Source organism: Coregonus lavaretus (genome assembly GCF_964263955.1).
Source record: "Coregonus lavaretus genome assembly, chromosome: 32".
Classification (NCBI taxonomy): domain Eukaryota; kingdom Metazoa; phylum Chordata; class Actinopteri; order Salmoniformes; family Salmonidae; genus Coregonus; species Coregonus lavaretus.
The window spans coordinates 35,957,456-35,976,482 of NC_140019.1; the positions used below are offsets into that span (position 1 = coordinate 35,957,456).

Genomic DNA, 19,027 nt, shown 5'->3' on the forward strand with positions numbered 1-19,027 from the left:
GGAAAACCTGCAAAATCGGCAGTGTGTCAAATACTTGTTCTCCCCACTGTATTTTACTTTTAAACGTTGTAAATTAGAGTCATTTAGCGACTTACAGTAGTGAGTGCATCATAAAAAAAAAAAATCACACTGGTCCCCCTTGGGAATCGAACCCACAACCCTGGCATTGCAAGTGCCATGCTCTACCAACATACCACCTGTGAAATGTGTGCGATGCTGATGGTCTGAACTTTTAACTTTAGTACCTATAGCAGACAGATGGACCATCAGATAACCTCCTGGAAGCCCACTCATCCATTTCCATTATGGAGACTTCCCTGTCTTCCCTGTCTTCCCTGACTTCTCTATCTTCCCTGTCTTCTCTATCTTCCCTGTCTTCCCTGTCTTCCCTGTCTTCCCTGTCTTCCCTATCTTCCCTGTCTTCCCTGACTTCCTGACTTCCCTGTCTTCTCTATCTTCCCTGTCTTCCCTGTCTTCCCTGACTTCCTGACTTCCTGACTTCCCTGTCTTACCTGTCTTCATTCCCATTTCTCCTCTGTTCATATTCCTGCCTGAACAAATGAGGGCTTTCTGGTGCTCTGAGGATCTAGGAGTTGACGAGTTCCTGTTGTACATCACATTCCTGAACCTGGAATAGCCTTCATAGTGATGTTACTGTGAGGAGAGGCTTACCAATAGATAGGTATGTGTAGGTGTGTGTAGGTGTGTGTGTAGGTGTGTGTAGGTGTGTGTGTGCGCGTGTTATATATAAAATAAAATGAAAAAATAACTAACTGTAAGTCGCTCTGGATAAGAGCGTCTGCTAAATGACTAAAATGTAAATGTAAATGTTATATATGGATGGTGCCCCGTCGTAAACCAGTCTTGTCCACTACATTAGAATGAAGACATTTGACCTGGCCATAAATTACAGCCCACTCCCAGTAATTTAGTTAATTGGTCTGCCTGTCGCACAGGGTTTGGGGAGGTAACTAATGGCTGATGTCCAGAGATACTGGGTGTGGGGAGAGGTAACTAACGGCTGATATCCAGAGATACTGGGTGTGGGGGGTAACTAACGGCTGATGTCCAGAGATACTGGGTGTGGGGGGTAACTCACTGGTCCAGACAGGGTCATTGTTCAGGGCAGTGGTCTATGGAATAACTTAACATCGTAGGCCTACTGCTGCTGAAATACTTTGTAAGTCCACAAATAGGTTGGGATTGGACAGTTGTCCACTTCCCCATTTGATAAAGTTGAGCCAATATACTGAATAATGAAATACATTATACTGTGAGCTGTGCTTAATGTGTTCCAGAATAACCATCATCAACAACACTTCACATTAAGTGTTGTACTTGAGAAAATATTTAGTAGGATATATTGATTCATAATTGCCATAATGTAGTTTCCAAAGTATCCTGGTTACCTACAAAGCTGTAATAGAGGTATTTACATAAATGCACACTGGAATTTCCACAGAAACATTCATGTAGGTATTCATTTATGTTGAAACATAGCTAGTTTCTAACCACAAATCTTGATCTGTTAAGCCTGGAGTCCTTTATAATAGAAGGGGTGATAATGATTGTAGAAGGCCTGATGATGATTATTGTAGAAGGCCTGATAATGATGATGATTGTAGGCCTGATGATGATGATGATTGTAGAAGGCCTGAAGATGATTGTAGAAGGCCTGATAATGATGATGATTGTAGAAGGCCTGATAATGATGATGATTGTAGAAGGCCTGATAATGATAATGATTGTAGAAGGCCTGATGATAATGATTGTAGAGGCCTGATGATGATAATGATTGTAGAGGCCTGATGATGATAATGATTGTAGAAGGCCTGATGATGATAATGATTGTAGAAGGCCTGATGATGATGATGATGGTGATGATTGTAGAAGTCCTGATGATGATGATTGTAGAGACCTGATGATGATGATGATTGTAGAAGGCCTGATAATGATAATGATTGTAGAAGTCCTGATGATGATGATTGTAGAAGACCTGATGATGATGATGATTGTAGAAGGCCTGATAATGATAATGATTGTAGAAGGCCTGATGATAATGATTGTAGAGGCCTGATGATGATGATGATTGTAGAAGGCCTGAAGATGATGATTGTAGAAGGCCTGATGATGATGATGATTGTAGAAGTTCTGATGATGATAATGATTGCTGAAGGCATGATGATAATGATTGTAGAAGGCCTGAAGATGATGATTGTAGAAGGCCTGAAGATGATGATTGTAGAGGCCTGATGATGATAATGATTGTAGAAGGCCTGATGATGATGATGATGATTGTAGAAGGCCTGATGATGATGATGATTGTAGAAGTCCTGATGATGATGATTGTAGAGACCTGATGATGATGATGATTGTAGAAGGCCTGATAATGATGATGATTGTAGAAGGCCTGATGATGATGATGATTGTAGAAGTCCTAATGATGATGATTGTAGAAGGCCTGATGATGATGATGATGATTGTAGAAGGCCTGATGATGATGATGATTGTAGAAGGCCTGATGATGATGATTGTAGAGGCCTGGGAATGATAATGATTGTAGAAGTCCTGATGATGATAATGATTGTTGAAGGCCTGATGATGATGATGTTTGTAGAAGGACTGATAATGATGATGATTGTAGAAGGCCTGAAGATGATGATTGTAGAAGCCCTGATGATGATTATTGTAGAAGAGATTAACATACTATATATATGGGGAATAAGGAACCCTCAAGGATTGGTAGATAAATTATCAAAATACATTTTCACACCAGTAATTTTTGTGTGAAAATAAATGTTAAAGAAAATCAAGGGCTCACCGAATAGACCTCACAGATTAGTTTGATCCTGTGCCTTGCACAGTCGATTTAGGGCTCTTTTCAATCTGTATCGCTGAAGCGTTACAGATTGCGTGATAGAAATTCAAAGGTAATTTCCGATTGAGCCGACATATTCAGCGTTTACTGTGAATGCAGTCTTCGCCAACGCGGGAACATTGCTTTTACATTTAAATGTGGCTTTAGCGCTGAACATCCACAATACGGATTGAATAGAGCCCTAAGGCAATATAACATTTCACAGAGAAAAATTGTAAGACAGAGGGAGAGAGCGAGAGAGAGCGAGAGCGAGAGCGAGAGCGAGAGCGAGAGCGAGAGAGAGAGAGAGAGAGAGAGAGAGAGAGAGAGAGAGAGAGCGAGAGAGAGAGAGAGCGAGAGAGCGAGAGAGCGAGAGAGAGAGAGAGAGAGAGAGAGCGAGAGAGCGAGAGAGAGATATATTAATGAGCAGGTATAAATCATAGCTCAAAAATGCTGCCAACTTTGCCCCAAATAAATACCTTTACAGGTACAATAGCATGGGGGTGATGTTGAAATATGATCTGTTCTGAGCGTGTACCTACAGGTCGTGACTGCGGGGGTTTGAATGAGGATGAGGATGAGGAGGAGGAGGAGGAAGACGGGCAGGAACTTACTTTGACCAGAGTGCACTATATAGGGAATAGGGTGTCATTTGGGATGCACAACATGGACATGGAGCTTAACCATTTCATTTCCAGATGTTAGGGTTAAAAGGAAATGTTTGTCTTATAAACAGCTGGCTGGCATTGCAGTGCTGCTGGTGGGTAAGATCATCAGTTCATATAAAGGACAAGGTTCAACTAGAATGATCTGAAGGTTGTAAATTGATATGGCGTCAAATTTAAAGAGATAACATGACTGGACGTAATCCCTGTCTAAACCCAATAAACTATACTGAACAAAAATATAAACGCAACATGTAAAGTGTTGGTCCCATGTTTCATGAGCTGAAATAAAATATCCCAGACATTTTTCATGTCTGTAATAAAGCCCTTTTGTGGGGAAAAACTCATTCTGATTGGCTGGGCCTGGCTCCCAAGTGGGTGGGCCTATGCCCTCCCAGGCCCACCCATGGCTGCGCCCCCTGCCCAGTCATGTGAAATCCATAGATTAGGACCTAATGAATTTATTTCAATTGACTGATGCATGTTGCGTTTATATTTTTTGTTTAGTATACATAAATGTTCAGGTCCTTTGTAGCTCAGTTGGTAGAGCATGGTGCTTGTAACACAAGTGAGTTTGATTCCCAGGACCACCCATACTCACAATCTATGGGATAACTTAACATCGTAGGCCTACTGCTACTGAAATACTTTGGATACTTAAGCACCAGTCTGAATCTGAGTCTCAATCTTCAGAAGTTGTCATGAGAGACGGCTGAGGAATTACTAGTTTAAACACATTTGATTAGTGAAATCATAATTTATAATAATCTGTAAAGCCTTGTGTTCTTGCATGTTTGTGAAAGTTAGCTTCTAAGGATAAAAACAATCAATCACTTTATACTACTGTTGACATCGATGCCCTTTAAGATGAGGGAGGAACAAAACATTTGTTCATGAGCATGGCCTTATTTCTATTTCAGCATATAGGATGACTGTCATTCATATTCCACTCACCCAGTTAAATGTCACATCGATAGGTTTAGGCTTCTACATGATACTCACATATTCCCTGTACCCATCATGAGGTGGCTACAACCTAGCCTATGAATGAAAGTTTACAACGTAGGTGCACACAGGTCGAGAGAGATTTGAGTGATCAAGGTGACAGACATTGACACATTCAATACCGCCTTGCACACTCTTGCCTGCATCTAGCTGATCTAGGGTGTAATCATTAGTCCAACAGTTGCAAATTAGAATTTCTATTGGACAAATTCAGGTATGTATATCCCCATTTCGTTACGTTTGCTTCCGTTCTAAGAAACGTTTTTTTAACAGAATCGGCGGAATGAATACGCCCCTGATCACACGCGAAAGCAGTTCACTTTCATAGCAGCCAGATCATTGTATAATTATTTCTTGCATCGACGCCCTCTCCTCCTGTCACCTTTTCCCTTCGCTTGTTGTCTTCAGTGCACAACACATCAGCAGACTGTGACCAGGCAGAAAAAACCTTTCCAAGCCAAACCTTCATCTCATGACTGCTAAACCACTTCACACAGCCTACACCGTTGTCACCATATTAGCTAACGTCATAGCTACTAGAACTAACGCATTAGTAAACCCGCTACAATCATGCAGTACAGTGTACAACCAAGCGGTTCAGCAGTTAGACCGGCTGGCCCCGATGGCAATAAATTAATAAAACCAAAAGCTTACCTTGACTTGGAAGAGTTCCAGTGTTGGATAGCCATAGCCAGCTAGCTAGCATAGCATCCCTCTCTTTTTTTTTGAGCCCTGTGTTTGAGTAGGCTAAACTAGCTAGCTGCATTCGCTAGCTAAGTAAGTAAAAGTGAGAGAAAAAAAAGAAATATAGCTAGCTCTCTCTCTCTCTCTTGCTTCTCCTTCATTTTTGAAGAAATTAATTTGTTCAAAACGGTTCAACTATTTTCTTTCTCTCCCTTTGAGTCAACTACTCACCACATTTTATGCGCTGCAGTGCTAGCTAGCTGTAGCTTATGCTTTCAGTACTAGATTCATTCTTAGGGCCGGTTGCATAAAACATCTTAATTGTTTCCCTTAATGGTTTACCTTAAGGACTAATTTCCCCTTACCTAAGGGATTTTTTTAAAGAGTGTTGCATAGAGCCCCTCAAACATTGTCACGATCGTCATAATGATTGGACCAAGGCGCAGCGTGATATGCGTACATTTCTTTAATAGTGTACTAGCAACACGATACAAAATACAAAACAACAAAACGAAACGTGAAGTCCTCGGTCATGAACACAAACCAACACGGAACAAGATCCCACAAAACACAAGTGCACAACAGGCTGCCTAAGTATGGTTCCCAATCAGAGACAACAAGCAACAGCTGATTCTCGTTGCCTCTGATTGAGAACCACCCCGGCCAACCTAGAAAACACATGAACTAGAAACTGAACATAGAACACAAAACATAGACCCTACACACCCTGGCTCAACATATAAGAGTCCCCAGAGCCAGGGCGGGACAAACATTTTCTAAGGTAAGGGCATCATTTAAGGGTTTTAGGGTAGTTTGAAGGCATGTATGCAGAAAGAGTCTCTGGTTACCATGGAGAACACCTGGTTCACTGAATGAACTTCTTGTCAAAGAGATCACATTTATTTTGAGATAGCAAAATAGAACTTCTACATTCAAGACAGGAGAAACAAATTGATTCAGAAGATATTAAAACATGTTTATTTTTGTTACTTTTTTCTCAACTTGTTTCTATTCCTTTCTAGCCCGTCCAGCTAACTTACAGAGTAGGTAGCTAGCTAGCCAGTTAGCTTTGTAGCCATGGATTGCACACCTTCCATTGGTTAGCTAGCTTGCTGGTGGATGTTTTCCTTTTGAAACCAGCGTAGAACAAAGCAACATTCATCTCCACAAATGCTGTTTGCATTGATATCCATACTAAATGAAAACACTTAAGGGACCTCATTGGCACCCTGAACTTTTTCACTTAATTTAAGTGAGAAATCCGCCTTAAAATGTTTTGTGCAACTGAATTAAAGTTAAGGAAACTTTAAGGGAAAGATAAGGGGAAAATGTACTTAAGATGTTTTATGCAACTGGGCCCTGATCCTTTGATTGAGTGGACAATGTCAGTTCATGCTGCAAGAGCTCTGATAGGTTGGAGGACGTCCTCCGGAAGTTGTCATAATTACTGTGTAAGTTTATGGAAGGGGGTGAGAAAAACGAGCCTCCTAGGTTTTGTATTGAAGTCAATGTACCCAGAGGAGGACGGAAACTAACTGTCCTCCGACTACACGATGGTGCTACCCTACAGAGTGCTGTTGAGGCTACCTTAGACCGTCATTGCAAAACAGTGTGTTTTAATCAGTTATTTGGTGACGTGAATATATTTAGTATAGTTTTCTCTAAAAACGTATTTAATGTTTCACTATTTTTTCAAATGAAATTCAATGAGGTTGGTCCTCCCCTTCCTCCTCTGAGGAGCCTCCACTGGTTGACACACTATGAAGTGAAAGGTTAGTTAGGTAAACAGGAAGTGAAAGGTTAGTTAGGTAAACAGGAAGTGAAAGGTTAGTTAGGTAAACAGGAAGTGAAAGGTTAGTTAGGTAAACAGGAAGTGAAAGGTTAGTTAGGTAAACAGGAAGTGAAAGGTTAGTTAGGTAAACAGGAAGTGAAAGGTTAGTTAAGGTAAACAGGAATTTGTTCATGGCTACAGTAACAGAGTGACAGGTATTTCATGTAAGTTTTCAAGGAGAACAGCTTAAGTGTTCCTCTCACTCCAGATCTCTCTGAGATCTCCTGTAAACTTCAGACGTTAGGTAGCAGTCATGGAGTTGGTGAGCATCAGCTATGGTCACTTAAAGGGCTGAGAGAAGGTAAAATCACCATGCAGGAATACTGGAGTCTTTATTGTTGCCAAATATAGCACAAAAAACCCCAGAACATTTCACCTAAAGGCCAATTATATATTTGATTTATTTTGAGTTGTGGATATAATCCTATTGATATGAATATTTGAAGTCTTCGTTTTTTATTGGCAAATGTATAAATTATTGTTCTCCAGTAGAGAAAAGTGTCCGTGCTGTATATTGTTGAGCTTTAAAATGTGTTTACATTTAGGAGTAAAAGGTTAACGTCTGAACAGAAGACAGCTCAGAACACAGACGAACAGTCACAGTATTTATGTTTGGATAAAGGTGGTGACAAAACCACCTAATCCTGTTTTATACCTGTCATCACACAACAAATCCTGTTTTATTAACACATGCTGACAAAGGCTTTATAATAATGATTTGATTATCAGTTGTTGCACTCAAGAGAACGGAATAATGACATGGGGGGAAAGGCACTCTAATGCGGCTCTGAGGCTGTTTGTTGTCTTCAAACAACGTGTTGCTTTGCTTTGGTCAAGGCATGTTGGAACAGGAGACAAATACCTCACAGCAGGCTTTCACTGTGGCGTTGTCTCATTGGGTGTTTAACGCTCACATTGTATTGTTCAGACAGGAGCAGGTACTAGGGAAATGACTGATATGTTCACAATCTGGTCAAAGAGCTGTATTTTGTATGTACTTGTTCGTGAGTTTCATTGAACTCTATACCGCATTAATTGTTTTTTTTTAAAGAAGGAAAAAAAAAAAGTATATTTGTTCCCACCATATTAACTAAAATCTAACTGTCCCTCTTTCTCTCTCTGTCTCTCTGTCTCTCTCTCTCTCTCTCTCTCTCTCTCTCTCTCTCTCTCTCTCTCTCTCTCCCCCAGAGCTGAGGATCCTGGTGATGACAGTGAAGATGGTTACAACAGAAACAAGTACACTACTCGTAGTGGTAGCAGTCTTACTAAACCTAGTAGCAAGTAACGAGTACCACAATTGGCGCTTGAGAAAGGAGCTTGGAAAGGACAGCTCTCCCATGAGTTTCACCTATAATCTCTACAATGCCACCATTAATGAGAACTCAGCCCCCAGGACTGCTGTGGAGAGTCCCATCAAGATGGGTATCGTAGTAACCGATCCTTTCTGGGACATCAAGTTCAAACTCGTCTCTGGAGACGACGACAGCCTATTCAAAGCGGAAGAGGTCAGAGTAGGGGATTTCTGCATTCTGCGAATCAAAACGCGAAGCAGTAATTCTGCATCGGTAAACAGGGAAGTAAAGGACAGTTATACTCTCACCATTGAAGCCACTGAAATCACTAACGACTTCCAGGCCAGGACCAAAGTATCGATTCAGGTGCTTGATACCAACGACTTGAAACCGCTCTTCTACCCAGCCTCGTACAACGTAGTCATCAGGGAAGACGCTCCGTTGAAGTCCAGTGTGGTCAGGGTCAGTGCGACGGACGCGGACATTGGCTGCAACGCTGAGTTCTATTACTACTTCACGAGTAGAGCCCATCCGTTCGCCGTTGATCCTTTCACAGGCGCCATCAGCCTCATCAAGAGACTGAACCACAGCCGAGCGGACACGTACGATCTCACTGTATTAGCAGAGGACAGGAACAAGAAGATATCTGGGGTTCAGAAGTTTGGCAACGTAGCCAGGGTTACAGTGACCATAGAAAAGGTCTCCTCAACCGCCCCCATCATCAAACCTCTCCCAGTTGTCCTAGCTCAGAAGGACGAATACGAGAAGATAACTATTGATGTCCATGTAGAGTCGGGTGTAAAGCCAGTTGAGTCCGTTAGTATTGTTGGTGGGGATCCACAGAGGTATTTTGAGATTATCCCATCCAGCCTGCAAGGCGATGGTTTCCAAGTGGTCTCCACCAAGAGGATAAACTGGTCACAGAGCCCATCTGGATTTAACCTCTCCCTTCAAGTTAAAGACAAGAGCGTTCCACCATTAGTTTCTCCAGTTTCAGAAATCCATATCCCTCCCTATAAACAAAGCCTGTTTAGCTTTCTGGAAGACACTTACATTCTCACACTAAGTGAGTTTTCACCACCAAAAACACATGTGATCAGAGTTAGTATGAGTCCAGCACATTTGAATGTTACATACCACATTAAAAGTAACTCTGATAGCTCCAAATTTAAGATGTACCCCAAAACAGGCATAATTATTACCTCAGAGTCCTTTGACTTCGAGAAAAAGTCTCGTTATGAATTCGACGTGATAGCGAATCACGGTGAAGCCGAGACTCATATAGTCATTGAGATAACTGACGAAAACGACAATGCCCCCAAATTCACCAAACCCTCATACCAAGCCACACTACCAGAGAATGTACCTATCAGTAGCAGCATTCTAACAGTCTCTGCAATAGACGAGGACAGGGACCGAAATGGCTTCGTGACCTATGCCATAGTCAACTCAGCTACTTCCCCATTCACAATAGACCCAATCAGTGGAGTGATCTCTACATCTGAGGATCTGGACTACGAGTTGATGAAGAGGTGGTATCATCTCAGAGTGTGGGCTTCGGACAGCGGCAGTCCCTTCAGTCATGTTTCTGAGTGCGCTGTGACGATCACCATGAGCAACGTCAACGATAACACCCCTCTGTTTGAGCAGGTGGGATGCAACGCCACCATACCTGTAGATTTAGCGGTAGGAGAGCCAATCGCAGAGCTGTCTGCTGTTGACCTGGACGAACTACAACAGCTCAGATATGTGATCGAGTCAGGGAATGACCAACAACTGTTTGACATCGACGCTGTATCAGGAGTCATTACACTGATCAAACAGATACCCGCAGCTTCGATTGAGACTGAAGTACCTTCGTTCAGACTCAGAATCACAGCAACAGATGGTAAACATACCTCTGAGCCCCCTGTTGTTACTGTTACTGTTGTCAAACAGGGCACTGAAGCCACCGTCAGTTGTCAGGAGACTGGGATTTTGAAACGGCTCACAGACAAACTGATAGAATCCATAAAGCCAGTGTTGACTTTCGAGGATGACGAATCCTTCTCAGACGTTCATATGATCAACCGGCACTCTCCTAAGTTCCAATCTGGCATCCCGAGTACTATTGACATCAGAGAGGACATCCCTTTGAATTCAACTATCCTTCACTTCAAGGCTACAGATAACGACACCGGATTCAACAGCAAGCTTGTGTACGCCATCTCAAGTGGAAATGAAGACGGGTGTTTCTCCATTGGTATTTGGTCTGGGGAGCTTCAGCTTGTGTGTCCTTTAGACCGAGAAACCAAAGAGATCTACATTTTGAACGTAACTGTCTATGATTTAGGAAGCCCCCAAACCTCAGCATGGAAATTTCTCACTGTGAATCTATTGGATGTTAACGACAACCGACCAGTATTCAACCAATCCAGGTATGTCGTGCACATCCCAGAGAACACAGAAGTTGACACGAGGATATTCAAAGTGCACGCAACAGATTTAGACTCCGAGGGCAATGGAAACATCCTATATTCGATGCTAACGCTAACCGATCTGTTCGAGATCAATGAACTCACTGGAGAAGTGAAAGTGTCTGGTCGTTTAGACAGAGAGGCCTTTCCCAGACATGACCTGAAGATAGAGGCTATAGATCAGTCTAAAACAGACCCACAGCTCTTCTCTATGACCGAGCTGGTAGTCCTGTTGGAGGACATCAACGACAATCCTCCCAAGTTCGTCCCCAAGATCTACAACATCAAAGTTCCTGAGGACTTTCCCTTGGGGACGGTGCTACTGTGGGTCGAGAGCTACGACTTAGACCTGGGCAGCGCTGGACAGATCAGCTACAACCTGAAGAACAGTGAAAACGGGGCCTTTTTTCTGGACGCGTCAACGGGATCTCTAACCCTTGAGAAGGAACTGGACTTCGAGAGGAGACAGTCTTACAACCTGACGGTTCGAGCGGTTGACCATGGCCTTCCTCGGTCACTCTCCTCCTCCTGCTTCATCGAGGTGGAGGTCCTGGATGTGAATGAGAACCTGAATAGGCCAGTCTTCTCCATGTTTGTTTATGAGGCCTCAGTGTTGGAGGACGCACCTGTGGGAACCTCAGTGTTGACGCTGACAGCAGCAGACAGGGATCTGGGGAGAGACGGAGTCGTCAGGTACCACATCCACGATGGATCTGGCCTGGGAGTTTTCACGATCAATGAGGAAACAGGTAAATATGTGCGTGTGTGTCTGTGTTTGTGTGTGTGTGTGTGTGTGTTAGTGTGTGTGTGATAATAGTAAAAACTCCCCCTATTTGATAGAATTGTCTTTAGCATGAATGTATTGCTGTTACAGTAGATGAGAAGTGGGATAACAGTTGATAAAGCCTTTGGTAAAACAAAATGGTGTGTTAAAATAACCTGAGGCTGCTTGGGACCTGTCTATGTTCCTACATACTGGATACTTTACAGAGGATAGCCTGTGACCTCACAAAGTATCACATCCCAGTAGCATGCTTCACTCCTGTTGGACAAATGGATAGAGGATAATGAATAGACAATGCTCTGTCATTGTAGTGCTGAACACCTGCACTGATGCACCAGGCCTCCCTTTCAGATTATTACTCCTACTTACAATTTTTTTTACATTTGATAGCGTATCCTCCAGTTTAACCAAAGAACAACTTTTGGGGTAAACCTAGACGATTTAACAAAGTTGTTCATCACCTGTCAGCAAAAAAAAAATATGCAAATACAAGATGGATGACATTATAAATGATTTCTCCTTCTGTTTTTGCAGGAGTGATCCGCACGGCTGAGGCGTTGGACCACGAGGCCGTCCCACACTACTGGCTGTCGGTCTGTGCCAAAGACCTGGGCACCATCCCTCTGGTGACCTGGACAGACGTATTTCTGGAAGTCCTGGACATCAACGATAACCCTCCCCAGCTGTCCCAGCCGGTCTACTTCGGCTCCGTCCTGGAAAACATGCCCGAAGACAAGTCAGTGCTTCGGGTGACTGCTACTGATGTGGACAGCTCCTCGGAGGGGAAACTCACCTTCCAGCTGTTGGAGTCACCGCCGACGTATTTCACCATCAACCCCAAGACAGGTAATTGACACATTTCACAAGGAAACATGGATCGATGTGATTTTAGTGTTTTTATTCCTGTGTCATTAGTCACCTTTGAGGAAATGCAGGCTGCTGTATTGCGTCCATTTCAAATTTGACAACATACATTCCGTGTCGTCAAATGTACATCAAATTTTTTGCAATTCATGAATATCAAATATACATCTCAATATACAGTTTAACTAGCTGTAAAACATGGCAGCTTGTGGCTTCTCAAGTCGAATAGAAATGGGGCGGCAGGTAGCTTAGTGTTTAAGAGCGTTGTGCCAGTAACCGAAAGGTCGACGGTTCTAATCCCCGAGCCGACTAGGTGAAAAATCTGTCGATGTGCCCTTGAGCAAGGCACTTAACCCTAATTGCTCCTGTAAGTCGTTCTGGATAAGAGCGTCTGCTAAATGACTAAAAAAATATTTAAAAAATAAAAATTATGATAACATGTCTCAGCAGCACTGTGCATCACCCAGGGTGAAGCCGGGCCAAGGTTAAACTACACTTATTTTCTACCTGTAAATGTACACAGACACTTAACAAATGATCCAGTCATGTCTGGGCTGGGAGGGCAGTGAGTGTAAAAGATCAACTGCCCAACCAGAAAGTTAAACCCCAAATCTCTGTCACACAGCAACAGAGTATGGGCCTTTTGAAAACAGGGCAAATTGCAAACAGATTAGCTCTACGTCGCAAGCGCCTACACGTCCGTCCGTCCTCGACTTGTAATCTCTGCTTGGCTGTGTGCCTCCCCAACACCAAAGGATCAAAGCAGAAAAGACGCTTCATTAATGCCTTGGAAGACGTACAATAGATGAGAGTTTTTATAGAAACACTCAGTGTAATCAAGAGACAGGTTAGTTTCGCTAAGACTGCCTGGGAGTGGTCTGAGTGCGGAGGGGAAAACTGAAAACTAGCTGTTGTTGGCAAAGAGGTTTGCAACTCTCTTTCTTATTGGTCTATTAACAAATTTACTTCATGGTGATGTCACCAGGCAGGCCAATACTCCATCCCACCAAAATGGACTGAAATTTCAGATGGTCTTTTCAAACAGCTCTTACACAAAAAATGCATTATAATAATTTTCACAATTTCACAGTATTATTCCAACCTCATAGTGGGAAATATACACAAAGTGTACAAAACATTAGTAACACCTGCTCTTTCCATGACATAGACTGACCAGGTGAATCCAGGTGAAAGCTATGAGATAGGTTAAAGAAGGATCTTTAAGCCTTGAGACAATTGAGACATGGATTGTGTATGTGTGCCATTCAGAGGGTGAATGGGCAAGACAAAATATTAAAGTGCCTTTGAAAGGGGTATGATAGTATAATATAATATGCCATTTAGCAGACGCTTTTATCCAAAGCGACTTACAGTCATGTGTGCATACATTTTTACGCATGGGTGGTCCCGGGGATCGAACCCACTACCCTGGCGTTACAAGCGCCATGCTCTACCAGTTGAGCTACTGGCGCACCAGTTTGTGTCAAGAACTGCAATGCTGCTGGGTTTTTCACGCTCAACAGTTTCCTGTCTGTATCAAGAATGGTCCACCACCCAAAGGACATCCAGCCAACTTGACACAACTGTGGGAAGCGTTGGAGTCAACATGGGCCAGCATCCCTGTGGAACGCTTTCGACACCATGTAGAGTCCAAGCCCTGACAAATTGAGACTTTTCTTAGGGCAAAAGGGGCTGCAACTCAATATTAGGAAGGTGTACACTCAGTGTATATAAAACATAGGAAAATCAGGGTTTTGACTGCACTGGGCCTTTAACTCATTACTATGTCAAGGGCCTTGTTCTTCTACAAAGTGAAGAGTATACAGTGCATTCGGAAAGTATTCAGACCCCTTGACTTTTTCCACATTTTGTTACGTTAGAGCCTTATTCTAAAATTGATTAAATCGTTTTTTCCCCCTCATCAATCTACAAACAATACCCCATAATGACAAAGCAAAAACAGGTTTTTAGAATTTTTTGCAAATTTATTTAAAAAAAACAATAGAAATATCACATGTACATATGTATTCAGACCCTTAACTCAGGACTTTGTTGAACCTTTGGCAGTGATTACAGCCTCAAGTCTTCTTGGGTATGATGCTACAAGCTTGGCACACCTGTATCTGGGGAGTTTCTCCCATTCTTCTCTGCAGATCCTCTCAAGCTCTGTCAGGTTGGATGGGGAGCGTCGCTGCACAGCTATTTTCAGGTCTCTCCAGAGATGTTCGATCGGGTTCAAGTCCGGGCTCTGGCTAGGCCACTCAAGGACATTCAGAAACTCGTCCCGAAGCCACTCCTGTCTTGATTGTGTGCTTAGGGTCATTGTCCTGTTGGAAGGTGAACCTTCATCCCAGTCTGAGGTCCTGAGCGCTCTGGAGCAGGTTTTCATCAAGGATTTCTCTGTACGTTACTCCGTTCATCTTTCCCTCAATCCTGACTAGTCTCCCAGTGCCTGCTGCTGAAAAACATCCCCACAGCATGATGCTACCACCACCATGCTTCACCATAGGGATGGTGCCTGGTTTCCTCCAGACGTGACGCTTGGCATTCAGGTCAAAGAGTTCAATCTTGGTTTTATCAGATCAGAGAATCTTATTTCTCATGGTCTGAGAGTCCTTTAGGTGCCTTTTGGCAAACTCCAAGCGGGCTATCATGTGCCTTTTACTGGGGAGTGGCTTCCATCTGGCCACTCTACCATAAAGGCCTGATTGGTGGAGTTCTGCAGAGATGGTTGTCCTTCTGGAAGGTTCTCCCATCCCCACAGAGGAACTCTGGAGCTCTGTGAGAGTGACCATCTGATTATTGGGCACCTCCGTGACCAAGGCCCTTCTCCCCCAATTGCTCAGTTTGGCCGGGCAGCCAGCTCTAGGAAGAGTTTTGGTGGTTCCAAACTTCTTCCATTTAAGAATGATGGAGGCCACTGTGTTCTTGGGGACCTTCAATGCTGCAGAAATGTTTTGGTACCCTTCCTCAGATCTGTGCCTCGACACAATCCTGTCTCAGAGATCTACGGACAATTCCTTTGACCGCATGGCTTGGTTTTTGCTCTGACATGCACTGTCAACTGTGGGACCTTATGTAGACAGTTGTGTGCCTTTCCAAATCATGTCCAGTCAATTGAATTTACCACAGGTGGACTCCAACCAATGTAGAAAGATCTCAAGGACGTTCAATAGAAACAGGGTGCCCCTGAGCTCAATTTCGAGTCTCATAGCAAAGGGTCTGAATAATTATGTAAATAAGTTATTTCTGTGCTTTATTTTTAATACATTTGCAAACATTTCTAAAAACCTGTTTTCACTTTGTCATTATGGGGTATTGTGTGTAGATTGATGAGGAAAAAAATACATTTAATCAATTTTAGAATAAGGCTGTAATGTAAGTAAAGGGATCTGAATACACTGTAGGTGGATAAGACACTATCAATAAGGTGAAACCTCAGCTTGTATCCCGCAACAGCATGGTAGATTTATGTTTTGTCACGAGAGGATATGAGCTGTGCTCCTCATGTCTGAACAGGATAGGCATGACTCAGAGAAGTCTGACTAAGATCTCAATTCAGGAGTGTAGCAGCTAAGTACATATAGTACCGCATCTGTACAGATGTCCCAGCAGGAAGTCAGTTAAGATTTGAATAAAAGCAGTATAGCTAAGGGTTACCAGTTGGAAGATAAACCTAAACTAGAAAATAATAATCATTTGGGGGGTGCTTATATTTGTCCTGTTATTCACTTGTACAAGTGTGTAACATAAATGTGTTTCTTGCATATCCCAAAGCCCCCAGGGAGTGGGGTAACTTCATCCAGTGCCCCAGGAGCAATTGGGATTAAGTGCCTTGCTCAATGCCACAGAGAAAGCTTTTTAACCTTGTCTGCGCCAGGACTCAAACCAACAACCTTTCGGTTACTGGTCCAAACACTGTAACCTCAAGGCTACCTGCCAACCCAGCAAAACCCTATGGAGGTCAAGAGACCTCTTTACAAGGAGACCTAGCAGAGATGGGCAACTCCAGTACAAAAACACAGACGCGTGTGAATGTGAACCAAGTCTCAGCTAATGATAAAAGCAGCAGCACACTTTCTAACCCGTCTCACCTGCCTAAATAATGTATCCCTTAAAGACCCAGCAGGATTTGTTTTGAGTGCCGTAAAAGCTAAATGCCCCCCAAAATGATCATCTCCACGCCCCCTGAGGTGTCACTTGGGGCAGTCGGGTGGTGAACTGAACTGAACTAACGTTTCTCAGGCATGTTTAGTCTGTATGCCACTGCCCTGATATCAACTTAGGCTGTGACCCCATACAGCCTCACCCAGATTTCAACACAAACAGCTGAAAAAGGCCAAACCAGTCATGAAACCTGTTTCATCAGGTTTACTGATCACTTAGACGCTTTAGTTTGGCAGGAGAATTGGCCCGCTAAAGGGACAGTAGGAGAATTGGCCCGATAAAGGGACAGTAGGAGAATTGGCCTGCTAAAGGGACAGTAGGAGAATTGGCCTGCTAAAGGGACAGTAGGAGAATTGGCCCGATAAAGGGACAGTAGGAGAATTGGCCCGATAAAGGGACAGTAGGAGAATTGGCCCGATAAAGGGACAGTAGGAGAATTGGCCCGCTAAAGGGACAGTAGGAGAATTGGCCCGCTAAAGGGACAGTAGGAGAATTGGCCCGATAAAGGGACAATAGGAGAATTGGCCCGATAAAGGGACAGTAGGAGAATTGGCCCGCTAAAGGGACAGTAGGAGAATTGGCCCGCTAAAGGGACAGTAGGAGAATTGGCCCGATAAAGGGACAGTAGGAGAATTGGCCCGATTAAAGGGACAGTAGGAGAATTGGCCCGATTAAAGGGACAGTAGGAGAATTGGCCCGATTAAAGGGACAGTAGGAGAATTGGCCCGCTAAAGGGACAGTAGGAGAATTGGCCCGATTAAAGGGACAGTAGGAGAATTGGCCCGATAAAGGGACAGTAGGAGAATTGGCCCGCTAAAGGGACAGTAGGTGAATTGGCCCGATTAAAGGGACAGTAGGAGAATTGGCCCGCTAAAGGGACAGTAGGAGAATTGGCCCGATTAAAGGGACAGTAGGAGAATTGGCCCGATAAAGGGACAGTAGGAGAATTGGCCCGCTAAAGGGACAGTAGAAGAATTGGCCCGATTAAAGGGACAGTAGGAGAATTGGCCCGATAAAGGGACAGTAGGAAAATTGGCCCGATAAAGGGACAGTAGGAGAATTGGCCCGATAAAGGGACAGTAGGAGAATTGGCCCGATTAAAGGGACAGTAGGAGAATTGGCCCGATAAAGGGACAGTAGGAGAATTGGCCCGATAAAGGGACAGTAGGAGAATTGGCCTGCTAAAGGGACAGTAGGAGAATTGGCCCGCTAAAGGGACAGTAGGAGAATTGGCCTGCTAAAGGGACAGTAGGAGAATTGGCCCGATTAAAGGGACAGTAGTAGAATTGGCCCGATAAAGGGACAGTAGGAGAATTGGCCCGATAAAGGGACAGTAGGAGAATTGGCCCGATAAAGGGACAGTAGGAGAATTGGCCCGATTAAAGGGACAGTAGGAGAATTGGCCCGATAAAGGGACAGTAGGAGAATTGGCCCGATAAAGGGACAGTAGGAGAATTGGCCCGATAAAGGGACAGTAGGAGAATTGGCCCGATAAAGGGACAGTAGGAGAATTGGCCCGATAAAGGGACAGTAGGAGAATTGGCCCGATAAAGGGACAGTAGGAGAATTGGCCCGATAAAGGGACAGTAGCAGCATGGCAGGAGAATTGGCCCACTAAATCAAATCAAATCAAATTGTATTTGTCACATGCGCCGAATACAACTGGTGTAGACCTTACAGTGAAATGCTTACTTACAAGCCCTTAACTAAGTTTTAAGAAAAATAAGTGTTAAGTAAAAAATAGATAAGTAAAAATAAAAAAATAAGAAAAATAGAAAAATAACAAATAATTAGAGAGCAGCAGTAAAATAACAGGTTAGTCGAGGTAATTGAGGTAATATGTACATGTAGGTAGAGTTAAAGTGACTATACATAAACAATAAACAGAATAGCAGCAGCGTAAAAAGAGGGGGTGGGGGGGGGCAATGCAAATACTCCAGGTAGCCATTTGATTAGCTGTTCAGGAGTCTTATAGCTTGGGGGTAGAAGCTGTTAAGAAGCCTTTTGGACCTACACTTGGCGCTCCGGTACCGCTTGCCGTGCGGTAGCAGAGAGAACAGTCCATGACTAGGGTGGCTGGAGTCTTTGGCAATTTCTAGGGCCTTCCTCTGACACCGCCTGGTATAGAAGTCCTGGATGGCAGGAAACTTGGCCCCTGTGATGTACTGGGCCGTACGCACTAACCTCTGTAGTGCCTTGCGGTCGGAGGCCGAGCAGTTGCCATACCCGGCGGTGATGCAACCAGTCAGGATGCTCTCGATGGTGCAGCTGTATAACTTTTTGAGGATCTGAGGACCCATATCTTTTCAGTCTCCTGAGGGGGAATAGGCTTTGTCGTGCCCTCTTCACGACTGTCTTGGTGTGTTTGGACTATGATAGTTTGTTGGTGATGTGGACACCAAGGAACTTGAAGCTCTCAACC

At 43.6% G+C, this 19,027-nt stretch overlaps 1 protein-coding gene across 1 annotated transcript in view; it reads left to right on the forward strand.

Annotated features, from left to right (window-relative positions):
* The window catches only part of LOC311108017 (protocadherin Fat 2-like), a 76,295-nt gene that overhangs the window by 2,543 nt on the left and 54,725 nt on the right, over positions 1-19,027 (forward strand). The window contains exons 2-3 of the mRNA XM_084150652.1: positions 8,231-11,539; positions 12,109-12,420. Of these exons, the coding sequence (XP_084006778.1) occupies positions 8,248-11,539; positions 12,109-12,420 (3,604 nt within the window). The 5' untranslated portion in view covers positions 8,231-8,247. The remainder of the gene's footprint in view (positions 1-8,230; positions 11,540-12,108; positions 12,421-19,027) is intronic.